The 18458-nt window shown below is 38.0% G+C and overlaps 1 protein-coding gene across 2 annotated transcripts in view; it reads left to right on the top strand.

Annotated features, from left to right (window-relative positions):
* The window catches only part of GRM5 (glutamate metabotropic receptor 5), a 622492-nt gene that overhangs the window by 231268 nt on the left and 372766 nt on the right, over positions 1-18458 (top strand). For both annotated transcript variants that reach the window (XM_068978087.1, XM_068978086.1), the window contains exon 2: positions 1694-1943. In XM_068978087.1, coding sequence (XP_068834188.1) covers positions 1694-1943 — 250 coding nt within the window. The remainder of the gene's footprint in view (positions 1-1693; positions 1944-18458) is intronic.

The following is an 18458-nucleotide window of genomic DNA, read 5'->3' as shown; positions in this document are numbered from 1 at the left end:
ACCTGCCATCATCATAGAGGCTTCTTGCTTTAATTCTGAAGAAGGAGACATGCAGATGTTTGTTAGCTGGGGATCAAGCTGCTATCAGGGGTCTAGTTTTGCTTTGCCCTTAACAGTTTGTTCACAAGGATGGAACTTCACAAAAACCCACCCTCAACGTCTGAGGCTCTTATTTGCTGTGTGCTTACATGCTATGATGGAGCACACATAGGGCTAGGAGGGAGAAGACAGATGTTCAAACCCAGACTCTGCCATCTACCTGCTAATTGCAAGCTCCAGTTGCATCAGCTGCAAAAGGAAGACAATTGTATCTTTATCACAGAGTTGATGTAAGGAGCATTGAGCTCAAATGTATGAACCAACTTTCCATACATCAAAATGTTACAGGGCACAGTTATTATCTCTCTTATTGTCTTATTGTGAAATGTGTGCAGTTGAATGCCTCGTACTCATTTATTCCTTTGAGATCAACCCCTCCTGGTGAAATTACATCTCCTGACTGATAGGCCATTTCTATCCCACAGCTTGGTCCCACAGCTCAGTTGTCTTGTAATTGTTTCCTGTATTTTTAAAATCAATCGCCCTTCCCCACCTTATCTTTTGAAAGCTCAAAAAATGAACCTGTCATGATTTATAGGGCCTCAAAAGGCTCCAAAAATATCTAAAATTGAAGCATCATGACCTTTAAATTGGAAAGAGAAATGCAGATATAATTGGACTTCTGAGTCTCCTAAAAGTCAGTGGTAGAAGAGTGGAGGGGGTAGAATCTTCAGTCTTAGACAGATCCATGAATAGAATGCAGCTTTCCACCTCCTGGGGATAGTAACTCCGGGCAACTGTAAACCTAACTGCCTCATCTGTTTTCTTATCTGTGGAAGGAGGTCATAATATATGTCTAAATATATTATTCTGAAAGTTAAATGAGGTCACATATATCTTCATACACCTCCTGGCTGATAATTGGTCGTCAATCTTGATCCCCACGTTCCATAATTTTAAAAGATCACCATCAGTCCTTAACCCCAGAACTTTGCTAAATACTTTGGAATTATTCCCCCCGAATCAGTAACTTTCCAATGGTATACAAAACTTCAAATATTTTAAATGCGCTTATACTTTTATCTGTGATGAGGCTAAAATCTCAATCAAGGATCTGGAATTTTCACTTGCAATAAAACCATAAACCATCATGATTAGGAATAAAATATATGGATAATAGTCTGTTAAATATAATAGTAAGATAGTTGTACATCTATTCTACATAAAGTATATGTTTTGCATCTGTATATTATGGCTTTAAACACAAAAATCTGCATCAGTGGGGTGAGAGGATCATCTAATGAGAAACAGAGGTGAGAAAGTTGAGACAGAATGAAAAAACAGCAGGTAAATATTTTCTATCATCTCACACTAGAGTATAAGCTTTTTGGAATCAAAGGAGGAGCCAGATTGCTAGTACTGTTTGTGATATTCCCTCGGTGGAAAAGTTTTAATAGATCAATGTGTATATGCCTACTGTAGTTTGATTGTATATTGTCCAAATAAGCAGATCAGTGAAAGAACAAAATCTCCTTCTTCTCTTCAAGTACCAAATCCAGCACTCCCAGGGGACCTGCACACTCCCGGCCCCACCGCATTCCAGCGCTACTCGTGACTCCAACACTCTCCCCTCTCCTTCTCTGTTTCCCTACAGGCAACTATGGAGAAAGTGGGATGGAAGCTTTCAAAGATATGTCAGCCAAGGAAGGGATCTGCATCGCTCATTCTTACAAAATCTATAGCAATGCGGGGGAGCAGAGCTTCGATAAACTGCTCAAGAAGCTCACGAGTCACTTGCCCAAGGCGCGGGTGGTAGCCTGCTTCTGCGAGGGCATGACGGTGAGAGGGCTGCTGATGGCTATGCGGCGCCTGGGGCTGGCCGGAGAGTTCCTGCTTCTGGGCAGGTAAGTGCCAAGAAGACAGTTTACTTGCAGGTAATAATGTCAGGGATTTGGCAGCTTCTGAGGGTATCTCTTTTGCTTTGGAAGCTTAATCTGTTGTAGTGCAAGTAGAGCTTAAAAATCATAAACACCAGAGCCTGGAAATAATCACAGAAAATAAGTAGATAGGCCATGGGCTGATGACTGATGACAGCAGAAATCAACATGAAAATGAGGAATCCTTAAGTCCTCAAAAAAGAATTGTAGGAAATGAGAAGGCTTTTAAAATAACTTGCATAATCCCCCTTGATAAGTAAACACATGTCAACCTTTATGCAGTCTCTTCTGAAATTGATTCCAAGAATGGCTGTGTAAGCTTCTTTTAAAACGTAGCATTTTAGAACTTGGGGCTAGAACGGAGGGAATTACTTTTAGTACTAATTTTAAGGCATTGGTAATTTGGCTCATTATTTTATTTCAAAAGTGTTATCACATTGCCTGATCACTCACATTGTTACCAGATGAGTTTCTAAAAGATTAATTTGACTTTAATTATCTGGCTGATATACTTGATTGGCACAACTCATCTCATTTCCTCCTGATCTTGTTGAGTCAGTATATTAGTTAGTGTTCTGCAAAGAAGCAGCAACGGCAGTGTTTATCTATGAAAAGAGATACCCAGGAGAATCAAAGTCACTGCTCTGGTCCAAAAACTGGCAGGTGTGATACTCAGGAAAATCGAATGCTTCAGTTTCAGTCTGAAGTCCAGAAAAGACTAATATCCCAACTCAAGCAGTCTTGAAGGAGGAGTTCCCTCTGACTCAACCTTTTTCAGGTTTTCCATTGATTGGATGAGGCCCACCCACCTTAGAGAAGAAGCTTCATTACTCAGTCTACCCATACAAGTGTTCATCTCATCCAGAAATATCCTTGTAGACAGAATAATGTTTGGCCAAATGTTTCAGCACCCTATGGCCCAATCAAGATGTCACATAAAGTTAGCCATCACAATCCAAGTCAACACCGTAGTTTGAAAAGGTGAACATGGTTCACCGTTTCATACCTTTAAAAAGTCATGATATTATCACATCTTTTCTGGCTAGGTAGCCGATTTAAAGAGAGACAACCTTCAGAACCACTCCATCTTTCTTAGTGTCACTGTCCAAATTAAAAGCCAGCTAACTTGTTATTAGCTTTGGATGGCTCATTAAAGAAAACATGCTTCCTTTATTTTCCGAATGCTTGACTGACCTTCTGTGATGAGACTTAGCTCCTGCTTGGCTACATTTTATGACAGCCAGTTTATGTACCTAATTCTCTCCTGTCTGAGCTGATGGCAGTAGATTGATGGGACTGTTTTATATGAGGCCAACCATCCTTCATAAAAATGATATGAGTGAGATTCCATTCTCATCGGTGTCATACGTTTTGTTTAAAATCATCCCTTGTTGGAAAGAGTGATGCATCAGCTAGTTTCACACAATCCAGGAACCTCCTCACTGCCAATATTCTGATGTTCCAAAGTACAGTGTTACCAGTGGGATGCAAAGAACAAGAAAGAAGCTGGCTTTAAACAGTCCTGTTTTTCTTTATGGGGAGTGAGACAATGGATTCTGCAGCTCCTGTCTGCTGCTTTGCCAACATAAATAAGACAAATCCAAAGCACTTGCCTATCAGCCATATATCAACAAACAAATGTATTTTGATCACATGTACCCAAGAAAAATAGGTTGGTAAGTACTATATTTGCCATTTTCCCTCTACACTTTTTTGCCAATAGTATCACAAGGCCAAAATTCAATATTTTGTATATTTTAAAATTTATTCTGTATGTGCTGTTGATAAGTTCTTTTCAAATCATTTCATTCATGAAATAATAAATTCATAGCCTTAACTAGATTTCTTAGTTCTCTCATTGATTAGCTAATAATAATACAACATTTACTTGAGCACCAGTTCATCTTTGAGCGATTCTATTAGAAAAATCTTCCTTTCTCTGAATTTTAAAAGTATCTCTCTGTAGTTTCTACATCTTGGATCATATTTTTCTTTTTGAAAGTAATATGCTATTCTCTTTCAAATATCTGAAAACCACAGTCCAGTCCTTAGGCCCCTTCATCTTCCCTTGGAAATCCCTAATTTTTTTATTCCTATTTCTTCATAGTGAAAAGGCACTTTGGGTCTGGACCATTTATCAGGACCATTTATAGGATCATTTATCAAGTGCTGTGTGTCAGGTTCTTCACTAACCATTTAAATGCATTGTTTCATTTAATTATTAATTTGACAAATATCAAGTTGCTAGAGACTTCCCTATAGTTCAGATGGTAAAGAATCTGCCTGCGTTACAGAAGACCAAGGTTCGATCTCTGGGTCTGGAAGATCCCCTGGAGAAGAAAATAGCAACCCATTCCCCTATTCTTGCCTGGAGAATCCCTTGGACAGAGGGCTACAGTCCACGGTGTTGCAAGGAGTTGGACATGTCGAAGCCACTAAGACATAGTATCTCTTAAGATGTTTGGGCTGTATTAGTGAACAAAATAGACAATAATCACTACCCTTGTGGACCTTGAAGATGATGAGTTAGATAAAAGTTAATAAGTGCTGTGAAAAAAAATCTAAGAACAACTTGCATGATGACTACCATTATCATCTCCATTTTATAGTCAAGGACTTTTAAGACTCAGTAAATGCTGAGTTACAGTAATAATAATTTATTATATAGACATATGCCTTGAAGGCAGAATTCCAAATGCCTGTATAACTCTAGAGACTGAGCAGTTAGCACTGTGTCCTACTACTTCCAACAACAAACAACAGCAAAGAGAATTTAGATCATCTATTCACTCTCATTTTGTAAATGAGGAAACGGATAACCCAAGTGTTTGAATGACATGGTCAGAGTCCCACAGGAACCCAATTACCTTGACTCAAAGTCTTGTACTGGTTTCTACTGTCACCTATAGAATAGAAAAGGGGGAAAGTTATAAATTGATAGCAGATTCCTGGTTCTTCATAGATCCTTGGTGTAGGAAAAAAAAAAAAAAAAGACCCTAGATGATTCCAGTTGAAGTTAGCATTTTTATACTAATGTTCCCTCCTAAAAACTCCCATTCAGCTAACCCTGTAACTCCTAGTATTTCAAGGCAATTTTGTTTGCATATATTTCCCTGATCTCTCTGTATGCTCCTTCCTTCCCTTACCCCCAGAGCAAACTTAAATGGATCTTAGATACAAGAAATCAAAATTAAGAGAAAAGACTATATTCAGAGCTTCCTACAGGACTCCACATTTAACCACTATAGTTACTTAAAAATCTATCCAGCTGCCTTGGGACAGGCATGTTTAATAGGTCATTCAACTAAAATGTTAGGCAGGTCTAAGATAACTCTGCCTTGAAGACAACCTCATCAATCAATATATCTCTCCATCTGTGCTGCTCATCTGTAGAACGTTAGAGTGATATGGACCTGGCCACTGGGTCTTCTCATTTGAGCTCTGGGTAATCTATTGTCTCATTGCCAAGAAAAATGTCCTGTCTGGGTCCCGGAAATAATCTTGCTAAACACCTTAGCCTTGACAGCAGGATGAGATCAGTAATCTGAACAAAGGGGCTTATTTTTCTACAATGGATACAGTGGTTTAGAGCTTGACTGGGGAAAATATTGAGATATATTATTTACAACTTGTAAAACCTAAATGTTAACTTGGAAACAAGGACCAATTTTCAACAAATTAATAGTTTAAAGATTGTTTAACCTTGTCTATGATTAAAACTATTTAGCTAATTGAATGAAGAATTTGATTGTTACCAGGACACAAGAGGAAATGTACTTAAATTTCAAGACTCATTGGAATTATTACCAGTGTTTTCTTCCCCCAGAGGTTATTGATTTCAAGCTACTGCTTTTAGCTTTTATTTTTTTTAAATTGAAGTATAGTTGATTTACAATGTTGTGTTAATTTCTGCTGTACAGCAAAATTATTCAGTTATATATATATACTTTTCCTATATTTTTTTCCACTTTGGTTTATCTCAGGATTTGAATACAGTCATTTATTCATCCTCTGTGTACTAGTTTGCATCTGCTAATCCCAGTGAGTGAGTGAGTGAGTGAGTGAGTGAAGTCGCTCAGTCGTGTCCGAGTCTTTGCAACCCCATGGACTGTAGCCTATCAGGCTCCTCCATCCATGGGATTTTCCAAGCAAGAGTGCTGAAGTGGGCTGCCATTTCCTTCCTTCCCCTCTTCTCCTGCCTCTTGGTAATCAGGTATCTGTTCTCTGTGTCTGTGAGTCTGTTTCACAGTTGGGTTTATTGGTGTCATATTTTTGATCCAACATATATGCGATATCATATGGTGTTTGTCTTCCTTTTTCTAACTTATCTCATTTAGTGTGATAATCTCTAGCTTCATCTGTGTTGCTGCCAATGGCATCATCACATTCTTTTTTACGTGCGGGTAATACTCCATTGTGTATATGTGTGTGTGTGTATATATACACCACATCTTCTTAAAGCATTCATCTGTTGACTGACAGTTAGGTTGTTTCCATGTCTTGGCTATTGTGAATAGCACTGCTGTGGACATAGGGGTGCATGCATCTTTATGAATTGCAGCTTTATCCAGGTATATACCCAGGAGTTGGATTTCTGGATCATATGGCAACTATTTTCAATTTTCTGAGGAACCTCCGTACAGCTTTCCATAATGGCTGCACCAACTATATTCCCACCTACAGTGCAGGAAGGTTCACTTTTCTCTACACTCTCTCCAGTATTTGCTACCTGTAAACTTTTTATGGTGACCATTCTGACCAATGTGAGGTGATATCTCACTCTAGTTTTGACTTGAATTCTCTAATAATTTAAGATGTTGAGCATCTTTTCCTGTATCTGTTGGCCATCTGTATGTATCCTTTGGAGAATTGTCTACTGAGGGTCCTCTGCCCATATTTTGATTGGGTTGTTTATTCCTTTGTTGTTGTATGAGATGTTTATCAGTATTTCTCATAGAAGGTCATGCTGCATCAATATTTTTCGAGATAGAAAGGATAAGAGCTCACTTTAATAAACATCTTTGTGGATAGAATTATACACTATTGTTCTAGTAAAACTATGATAGTAGCTATTATGCAGAAGTAGACATTAGTCTTTATACTTGTATCTCAGCAGAGTATTCATTATATATGTAAATAAGTATACCTGATTTCCATTCGGCCATTTAGTGTAATTTAATTGTAGTGTGAAAAAAGTTGTTTTTTGAGAAATATTTATAATTTATTTACAATTCCTCTCAATCCAGATGCAATGTACCAGTCAGAGGTTATTTTCATCAGAGGTGATAATGCTGGGATATAGCTGATATTCTACTTTTACCAAGTTGCCAGGAGCACAGTGTTCAATAGTTAGGAAACTAAAACACTCATGCAGAAGGGAAAAGGGCTTGACTAACACTTTACCACAGAATGTATCACAGTTGACTCAGCCACTCCCCCTTTCCATGGATATTTCGGTTGTTTCCAGTCTTTTATTATTATAAAGTAGATTGTAATATATAGGACTTCCCAGGTGGCTCAGTGATAAAGAATCTGCCTGTCAGTGCAGGAAACATGGGTTCTATCCCTGGGTCGGAAAGATCCCCTGGAAGAGGAAATGGCAACCCACTCCAGTATTCTTGCCTGGAAAATCCCACTGACAGAGGAGCCTGGTGGGCTGCACTTTGTGGGACTGGAAACAAAGAGTCAGACACAACTGAGCAACTGAGCAAGCATGCACACATGCACATGTTGTAATGTACAATCATGGGCATGTGCTGTTTCATATTTACAGTGATGAATCTTCATGGTAGATTCTCTGAAGTGGGATTGGCTAGATCAAAAGATAAATGCATATGTACTTTTGTTAGATAGTGTCAAATTCCTTTTGAAAAATTTTATTTTCCCTTCAGTGATGTATGGAAAGTAGCTATTTCCCCTCAACTTGTCTGACAGGATATGTGTCAAGCTTTTCATTTGTAAATCTGTTATTGGACAAATGGTATATCAATGTAATATAATTTGAATTTATTTTTTTCTCCAGAAGGTTAAACTTTGTTTTCTTATGCTAAAGTACAAATATATACTTCTTAGTAAACTATCTCTGTACATCTTTTGTCTGTCTTTTATTAGATAAAAAATGTTGCTTTCATTGAGTTTCTGTTCTGTGTTAGAAGATAAAGAGAAAGGGAAAGAGAGTGGGAAGGAGAAGGAGGTCAGCAGGAGAGGAAAGAGCGGGGAGCAGAAACTCAATGTTCTAAGCAACGTTGGATGTTTCAAGTTTTAGACGCCTTTAAGTTTGGTAATTTGTTGTTGTTCAGTCCCTCATTCATGTCCCACTCTTTGTGACCCCAGAGACTGCAGCACGCCAGGTTTCCTTCTCTGTCCATCACCAACTCCCAGAGCTTGCTCAAACTCATGTCTATTGAGTTGGTGATGCCATCCAACCATTTCATTCTCTGTCTGTCATCCCCTCCTCCTCTTGCCTTTAATCTTCCCCAGCATCAGGGTCTTTTCTAATGGGTCAGCTCTTTGCACCACATGGCCAAAGTATTGGTGCTTCAGTTTCAGCATCAGTGTTTCCAATGACTATTCCAGGTTGATTTCCTTTAGGATTGAGTGGTTTGATCTCTTTGCAGTTGAAGGGACTCTAAAGAGTCTTCTCTAGCACCACAGTTAAAAACTATCATTTTTTTTGTTAATATCCCCATTTTACAGTTAATGTGTCATATTTTATTTTATTTAAATATATTTTATATTCAGCATATATGTGATATCATACAGTATTTCTCTTTCTTTTTCCAACTTACTTTGCTTAAATAATCTCTAGATCCATCTATGTTGCTCCAAATGGCATTATTTCATTATTTTTATGTATAATATTCCATTGTGTGTGTGTGTGTGTGTGTGTGTATATGCTGCTGCTGCTGTTACGTTGCTTCAGTCGTGTCCGACTCTGTGCAACCACAGACACGGCAGCCCTCCAGGCTCCCCCGTCCCTGGGATTCTCCAGGCAAGAACACTGGAGTGGGTTGCCATTTCCTTCTCCAATGCATGAAAGTGAAGAGTGAAGGTGAAGTCACTCAGTCATGTCCGACTCTTAGGGACCCCATGGACTGCAGCCCACCAGGCTCCTCCATCCATGGGATTTTCCAGGCAAGGGTACTGGAGTGGGTCACCAGTGCCTTCTCTGGTATGTGTATGTATATATATATGCCACACCTTCTTTAAACATTCATCTATTGATGGACAATTGATTACTCACTATTGTTAAATAACTGGACAAGGTCACACTAGTTTATCCTAGTGGCTGTTCTAAGTTTCACAAAGAGAGAAGTCTTTTAGCAACAGAAGTGTTTGTATATTTATGATAACTCCCCTGGTTATAGGTGGCTCAGAGAGTAAAGAATCCACCTGCAATGCTGGAGACCTGGGTTTGATCCCTGGGTTGGAAAGGTCCCCTGGAGAAGGGCATGGCAACCCAGTTCCATATTCTTACGTGGAGAATCCCATGGACAGAGGAGCCTGGGGGTTTATAGTCCATGGGGCCACAAAGAGTCACAACTGAGTGACTAAACACACAGCACATGATAGATTCAGTCTAATTTTGATTCAGCTTCGTTTTTGTTGTTTTAGATTATCCTCCAAAAATTAAATAAACCTAGTAAATTTAAATGCCTTAAAACTTGTTGTAAATTTTGTGATGAATTTGTAATGCAAGTAAAAGTTAGCCAAACTATGTCCTGCTTTGCCTGGAGTTGTTTTACTCCTTATCTTCATTTGAGTTGGAAAGACCAGACAAATTACATTATGTTTGGTCTATAAACAGCCCGTTGTTTACATGCATGAGCCTCAGATCATACGAAAAACTCTCTGAACCATATGGGTTGAGCACTGAATATGTGTGAAGAAATTTGGAGAGCAACCTAGGAGACAGTATTTTCAGCCTTGTAGTATTTTGATATTTATTCCATCATTGGAGAAGACTTTTTTTAGGGGTGTGAGAATATGATAGGTGTTATTTTCCAAAAGATAATCCCAGGATATGGCTTATTAATTAGGCGAAGTCAGATGCATATAGAAGAACAGTATCTCTAATGAAAATTACACTATTGAGGACTATGGCAGTGTGGATGATGAAAAGGCAATAGACCATGCCCTCCTTACTAATTAAAATGTGCATATCACCTTGTTTGTGAAAATAGTATCAGGACTATATGTCTGTGTTCAAGCTCACCAAGATGTATACATCCAATATGTGCAACTTTTTGTATATCATGCACAACTCAATGAAGTCAAAAAAATATGTAGGAGCTGCTGATGTGTTGGATAATAAGGAGTGTAGGGAGATGTCAAGGGTGTTTTCTAGATTTAGTTCAGTTGCTCAGTCATGTCCGACTCTTTGCGACCCCATGGACTGCAGCATGCCAGGCTTCCCTGTCCATCACCAACTCCTGGAGCTTGCTCAAACTCATGTTCATCAAGTCGGTGATGCCATCCAACCATCTCATCCTCTGTCATCCCCTTCACCTCCTACCCTCAATCTTTCCCTGAATCGAGGTCTTTTCAAATGAGTTAATTTTTTGCATCAGGTGGCCGAAGTATTGGAGTTTCAGCTTCAGCACCAGTCCTTCCAATGAATATTCAGGACTGATTTCCTTTTAGAATTGACTTGTTAGATCTCCTTGAGGTCTAAGGACTCTCAAGAGTCTTCTCCAACACCACAGTTCAAAAGCATCAATTCTTTGGCACTCAGCTTCCTTTATAGTCCAACTCTCACATCCATACATGACTAGTGGGAAAACCATAGCTTTGACTAGATGGACCTTTGTTGGCAAAGTAATGTCTCTGGCTTTTTAATATACTGTCTAGGTTGGTCATAGCTTTTCTTCCAAGGAGCCAGTGTCTTTTAATTTCATGGCTGCAGTCATCATCTGCAGTGATTTTGGAGCCCAAGAAAATAAAGTCTGTCACTGTTTCCACTGTTTCCCCATCTATTTGCCATGAAGTGATGGGACCAGATGCCATGATCTTAGTTGTCTGAATGTTGAGTTTTAAGCCAGCTTTTGCACTCTCCTCTTTAACTTTCACCAAGAGGCTTTTTAGTTCTTTACTTGCTGACTTCTAGATTATTAAGCGTATAACAAGATAGCTGATGGTACCTTTATTGAAGACAATTGGATCAGAACCAGGTATGAGGTGGAGAGCAGATCATGAGTTCAGTTTGGATAAGTTGACCTAAATGTGCATTTCAAACATAGAAATAGCCAAGAAAGCAAAACAATTTGTAAATCTGGAACTCAAAAGAGAAATATGTGTACACAGTCACTCAGTCATTTCTGACTGTTTGAAGCCCCATGGCCTGTAGCCAGCTGGGCTCCTATGCAAATAGAATTCTCCATGCAAGAATACTGGAATGGCGTGCCATTTCATACTCTGGGGGATCGTCCTGACCCAGGACTTGAAACCATATGTATCTTGCATCTCCTACATTGGGAGGCAGTTTCTTTACCACTAGCACCACCTGGGAAACCCCAAAAGAGATATATAGGCTATAAATAAAAATAAGCAGTGCATCTGAATAATTTAGCTTTATTAATGGAAGATGTGGCTATGTAGAATGAAGACAGAAAGTCTAAGAAATTGTCCTGGAGGGACTTCAACATTGAATGATCGGAAGAAAGATGAACTCAACAAAGGAGATAGAGAAAAAGCAAATTCACAGTTTGGGGAGGAAAACCCAGATGGTGCTGTGACCTGTGGAGGAGCAGGTTTAAAGCAGAGGCCACCAGTGTCAAAGCAAATAATTTTGAGAGGACTTTTTTTGTAAGTGGAAGTAATTGAGGGTTTAGTAAGTGTTGAGTGAATGGAGAAATAAAAACAGTCAGAATGAAGTAGCTAAGAAGTGAGTAGGAGGTGAGAAAATGAACCCAGAGCATACAAGCCACTGCTTTGGAAAGTGAATCTAAGGAATGAAGAATGATATAACTATATATTGAGAGAAAATGAACTCAAGAGAGAAGTTTTTAACATAATATTTTACTTTTTCTCCAAAACTGTAGCTTATGATCATGAAAAGTATTTTAAGCAGTAAACAAGCTATACAATTAAAAGCACTTATTTTCACATCTGTAGCAACACAGGGTATTATTAAATGTTTTGGTGTTTACTAATGTTATATATGAAATTTAGCATCATCATGTTTTAATTCCTAATTCGTTAATTATGAATGAGATTGTACATCTTTCATATTTTAGTCAATAGGTAATATATATTTATATTCTTTCGCAAGGTACCTAATCATGCACTGAGTCCATTGTTTTGTTTATTTTTTTCTTATTGGTTTATATAAAAGTTCTTTATAAATTAAAGAAAGTCTATTATTGACATGTGTAGCAGGTATTTTCCCTCTTCTAATTTAATTTGACTTAACTTATGGCATTTGGAACAATACCAAACTTTATACTTTAGCTATTTTTTCACATGTTTCTTCTATGACTCTTGCAATTTGTATATTGCATACAGATGCCTGTCACAGAGATTTTCTTAGTGAGTTGTTTAACATTAGGATCCAGGTAGAATAGGAGGCTGTAATAAATGGGGGGAGAGTTTATAGTATCAAGTCCCTAGAAATGTGGAAATGAGTGACATTTACAGTGTAGGTGGGGGGAGGAAGCTGAGAAGGTCAGCTCCAGATTTGGAACAGAAAGAATTTATGTCAGGGGCAAAGGTAGGCAAATAAGTTTGAAAATAGGAAACTCATTTAGTAATCCCTCTTTCCTTTGTAAATTCAGAGTCAAGAAGTGGGGGGGGAGGAGAGAGAGAGTGTGTGTGTGTGTTTGTTAGGAGGGTTTTGTATCAGTGATCTGAGGAGTTGTCACTGGAGATTGGAGAAAAAGGAAAACAGTACTTTTGATAGGAGGGTTTATATATTATCATTTTATTTTCTTACTCCATTTGTTATAAATAATAGAAGAAGATTGGTTATACTGTAATGAAGACATGTTCTTAAAATAACCACAAATTTAACATTTGTACATGTGTGGTCACATCAAGTATTGTAATGATTCTCTCTGTTAGGGTTTTAAAGGTTGATTGAACAACAGCCTTGATCTCAAATTAAAAACCAAGAGGAACAAGTCATGGAGATGAGTGTATCTTAGCTAACTAGAGACCAAGTCTTAGGTCTGTGACCGAATAGACCTCCCTCCTAAGTAGTGAAGGACAGGGAAGCCTGGTGAGCTGCCATCCACGGGGTCGCAGAGAGTCGGACATGACTGAATGACAACAAAACGCCGCCCTGAGGCCTGGCACGGCTGGGCAATGCAGAACGTCCCTCCTTTAGAAACAGCCTTCAGTTCAGTTCAGTTCAGTCGCTCAGTTGTGTCTGACTCTGCGACCCCATGAATCGCAGAACGCCAGGCCTCCCTGTCCATTGCCAACTCCCGGAGTTCACTCAGACTCATGTCCATGTAGTCGGTGATGCCATCCAGCCATCTCATCATCTGTCATCCCCTTCTCCTCCTGCCCCCAACCCCTCCCAGCATCAGAGTCTTTTCCAATGAGTCAACTCTTCCCATGAGGTGGCCAAAGTACTGGAATTTCAGCTTTAGCATCAGTCCTTCCAAAGAGCACCCAGGGCTGACCTCCTTCAGAATGGACTGGTTGGATCTCCTTGCAGTCCAAGGGACTCTCAAGAGTCTTCTCCAACACCACAGTTCAAAAGCATCAATTCTTCGGCGCTCAGCCTTCTTCACAGTCCAAACGGCCTTAAGGGTGACAATAGGGAAACACTCACATTCAGAAGGATAGTTTGCTTTGAAAAAGAAGAATTTGAGTGGTCAACACTTGGCCCAGTCTCACCAAACAGATGTCAGTCATTCTCTCGAGCAGAAGAGAGGGTAATAGAGGAGAAAATCTGTGTGTCTTCATTTCATATTTTTTTTAACCCCTGCCCAGTGGGAAAGTCCTCTGAAATACTCCTTTTTGAAGTGTAAAGAATGAGACTTATTCTCCTTCTGAAGCAGATAGATAATAATATTAACTTTGCTTTCAGATGAGGACTATGATGCTCAGAGACATCCCTTGTCTCATCAATGTCACCATCTGAAATTTAAATGAAACCAATTGTTTTGTAAGGTGCTATTGATCTGACAAGAAGGTGAACAGAAGGTCTTTGTATTATTCCACAGAGAAGAATCTTCTGTGACAGATGAAACTAACCAATGTCCTCAAAGCTCTTCCAGTACTTGGGCTTGTGCTTTGGCGGCATCTACATCCCAAAGGGGTCTGGTAGCTTTAAGGCTGATTACTCTTCCAAAATTTTGTTTAGATGAATTTTTTAAATAATTGGATGGTAATAGTAGCTCTTTATGGGGTGTTCTTTGTGTAGCAAACACTGTTCTAAGCGGTTGGTTTTCATGTGTTTATTGATTTTTCGTAACATTCCAATTTAAAAGTTATTGTTATTAACATCAGTTTATTGCTGAAGAAACTGCCACACAGAGAGACAATGAATTTTCTCAAAATCACAAGGCAGGAAGTGGCAGAAAGGGCACTGTTTGCTTAATCACTGTGCTAAGCTATCTAGATCTTTGATAATCCTTAATGTCAGTATATATTTGATCCATATGGTATAAAATATTTTTCTCCATCTTTAATAAAAAAATAATAGCAATTAAAGATGATTCTAAAAGAAAGATTTCTTTTTTTAAGTAAGATAAATAAAGCCTGGAGCAATCCAAACTTCTGTAAATGAGAAAAATTCAATGATTAGATGGGCTGTTCCCTTGGACTGCAAGGAGATCCAAACAGTCCATCCTAAATGAGATCAGTCCTCAGTTTTCATTGGAAGGACTGATGCTGAAGCTGAAACTCCAGTACTTTGGCCACCTGATGTGAAAAGCTGACTCATTTGAAAAGACCCTGATGCTGGGAAAGATTGAGGGCAGGAGGAGAAGGGGATGCCAGAGGATGAGATGGTTGGATGGCATCACCAACTTGATGGACATGAGTTTGAGTGAACTCCAGGAGTTGGTGATGGACATGGAGGCCTGGTGTGCTGCAGTTCGTGGGGTTGAAAAGAGTCGGACATGACTGAGCGACTGAACTGAACTGAGATGGGCTGTTCAATCTGCATGACTATTTTTCCATGCACAACTTATTAGGAAAACACTGTAGTAAAGTTTAGCTTTCAGGAAAGAGAAAAATTTAAAGTTGTTTATAAGAATGATCAAGCATCTGTACAGAGATAAAGGCAAACATAAATAAAATGTTATTCTGTGGTGAAACCAGGTAGAAATTCATTTGTTCTTCCAATGTTTTCCAGAAGACTAAAATGTTTTGATAGAGTGATCATCTTGTGTACACGTTTCTATTGATTGGAGGACACAGTGATAAATCATTCCAAACCAGTGGCTGGCAAACTAAGGGCTATAGGCTAAATCCAGCTCTCCTCCTATTTTTGTAAATAAAGTTTTATTGAAAAACTGCCATACTCATTTATACAATGTCTATGACTGCTTTGGAGAAGGAAATGGCAACCCACTCCAGTGTTCTTGCCTGGAGAATCCCAGGGACAGGGGAGCCTGGTGGGCTGCCATCTATGGGGTCACACAGAGTCGGACACAACTGACATGACTTAGCAGCAGCAGCAGCAGCGTGACTGTTTTGGAGCTACAATAATACAGTTGAGTAATTGCAACAGAGACTGTATGTGTCATAAAGCTTAAAATATTTGCTGTCTGGCCCTTTGCAAAAAAATTCATTGACCCCTGATCTAAAGGGTTTCTTTTCTTTTCTTTCTTTTTTTTTTTTTTTGAATCTGGCTTTCCTTACTTACACAGCTTATTAGGACTTAGGTTTGGATATTTATTCAGCAGCACTCATGATTTCTACATACATTCCACTTCCTTTTCAGTTCTCCTTGAGGTTTAATGGTGGCTGCTAGGTCATGGGATCAGAAAATTCTAGAACTGTTGGTTGAGTCAGGATATTGCTTATTCACCTCACTGTCTAGCAGAAACTAACACAACGTTGTAAAGCAACCATAACTCCAATTTAAAAAACAAACAAACAAAAAAAACCGGTGGAGAGAAGACCAAGAACAAAGCAGTTGGAACATACAGTGCATTGGAAATACCTCCTTTGAGTACCCATTCAGTTTTGAATTATTTAACTTTATCTAAAATAAATTTAACAAGGAATGGACTGTTTGGGTATAAATGTTAGTCTTTCTAGTATAGTTATGTTTTACTCTTTTCATTTGCTATCATGGACTGATGACATGGATTAAAAATTCCCCCTTTCTGAATATTTTCTGAAATCCAGTCTCAAAGTCAAATATCTATTTTTATTTCATTTACTTTTTCAAATTTGAGGCTTTCAAATGTGCCCATTGATCTTTACGTGTAGTAGTAAGTAGATACTACACTAATACTTATCTCCCTGTTTTTCCAGTATTTCTTCTTTTTCCCTTACATTGTCCTTCTCACTCTGCCTCACTCCCTTCTGTTCTTCCACCCCAGCCCCACCCTGTAACCAACATGAATAACTTGGCTGTTTCCTTCTCACATTTCTTCTTGGTCTTTAATCATTGACATACATATCTCCCTCCAATTTAGGGGGATTTTGACTCTGATTATGTTAAATTTTGTAATTTGTTTTTGTATCCATAATTAAATATGGTTCTTTTATAGCTTCTGGAATTCTTTCCTTGATCTCTGAAACCAGGAGAGTATTGTTTGTTTTTTACCTTTATTCATCTAATCCAACCAGAAGTTTTTAAATTAAATTCATAAAGGGGAAAGCCAACATTATTTTCTGTAAGATAGACGTGCCAGCATCAAGCATCGTGCAGGCATGCATACTTGGTCATGTTCAACTCTTTGCGACCCCCTGGGCTCCTCTGTCCATAGACTTTTTCCGACAAGAATACTGGAGTGGATGATTTATTAAATAAATAGTCCTTTCACATTGAAATAACAATATTTCATATATTAAATTTGAAATTTTTTTAAATTACATATTTTTATGTAATTTTATGCCAGTATATAATTTTAGAGTCTTTTTTTTTTTGATGCCATTGTTTTATTGCTTTTTTCTAATGCTAGAAGCATACTGTTTTGATTACACTGTCTCTCTAGAATAGTTTAATAACTGGTAAGGTATATCACCCTAATTATTCTTATATCCATAATTTTAGTATTTTATTAAAATATTTTTGTCTATAAAGACAATATTGTTTTCTAATTATAAAATTAGTTTTCTGAGAACTAATTTTAGAAAATTGAAATTTAATGATATTAAATGTTCAATCCAAAAATTAGAAATGAGTTTTATTCACATATTTGCATCTTTCCATAAAGATAGTTTTATAAAGATTGTATATTTTTTTAATTATTATTGTGCTTTGTAGTTTTTCTTAGCATATTTTTAAATTTTCAGCTAGTTATTGCTAGTATAGAGAATAGCAACTTAATGTTTTTATAATTCAAGTTCCTTTTTAAGTATTTATAGCTTTTTCCAGAAGTTTTGGATTTTGTAGATATGCAATAATTTTATCAAGGCAAATTAGCTGAGTCACTTCCTCTTCTTTACTTGTACAAATTATGCCATTTCCTGAATTTATGACAATGGCTAAAATCTGTAATTGTTTTATAATTATAGTGATAATAAGTATCCCTTTCTGTACTTGATTTTAATGAGATTAGTTCATTATTTTACTGTTTAGAATGAAATATTCTATTTTTGTCCTTAGCATATTTGCTAATTTTTTTTCTTCTTACATTGTTGTCTTAGTCATGCTGGGTGTTCATATCTTCAGATCCAAATACACACACACACACACACAACTCAAACAAGAATAAATAAAATTGGATATGAAGTTAAAGGCTTCAGTGGTGTGTTTGTAATTTGCTCTATCACCAGGAATTCTTTTAAAAATTAATTTGATTCTGGCTTAAGGTGGCAACCTAAATACGCATGTTTATCCCTGCTCCGGCTTCAGAAATCCATTAACCTGACCTGCCATTTCATTTAAAGTAAAAGCCAATCTTTACAATATTTTGCTGGACTCCCACATATATTACTTCCCCTCCCACCTGTGTGCTATTGCCCCTCACCTCTCTCACTACAGTCCAGCCACAATGGCCTCTCAAAAAATCATAGTCCCATTTCCACCTAAGGGCCACTGCATTTACTATTTCCATAGCCTGAAGCAGTCTTCTGCAGACACCTCCTCACTGGATTCTTTATCATGAAGTCTTCACTCACACATCACCTTCTCAGTGAAACTTCCTGAAACTCTACCTTTAAATGTGAAGCATGCACTCCCACACACACTTCTCACTCCCTACCCACTTTATATTTGTCAGCAATACACATTACCTTCTCAGGTGCTATGTAATTCTCTTATTCACTCAATTAATTGTCACTGTAGTCTATGCTAGAAGATAAACTCCAGGAATTTTTATATGTTTATTGCTCTCTCCTCTGTCCCTGGAA

The sequence above is a fragment of the Capricornis sumatraensis genome, chromosome 8 (assembly GCF_032405125.1).
Source record: "Capricornis sumatraensis isolate serow.1 chromosome 8, serow.2, whole genome shotgun sequence".
In the NCBI taxonomy this organism is placed as follows: Eukaryota; Metazoa; Chordata; class Mammalia; order Artiodactyla; family Bovidae; genus Capricornis; species Capricornis sumatraensis.
This window is presented reverse-complemented; position numbering and strand designations above follow the sequence as displayed.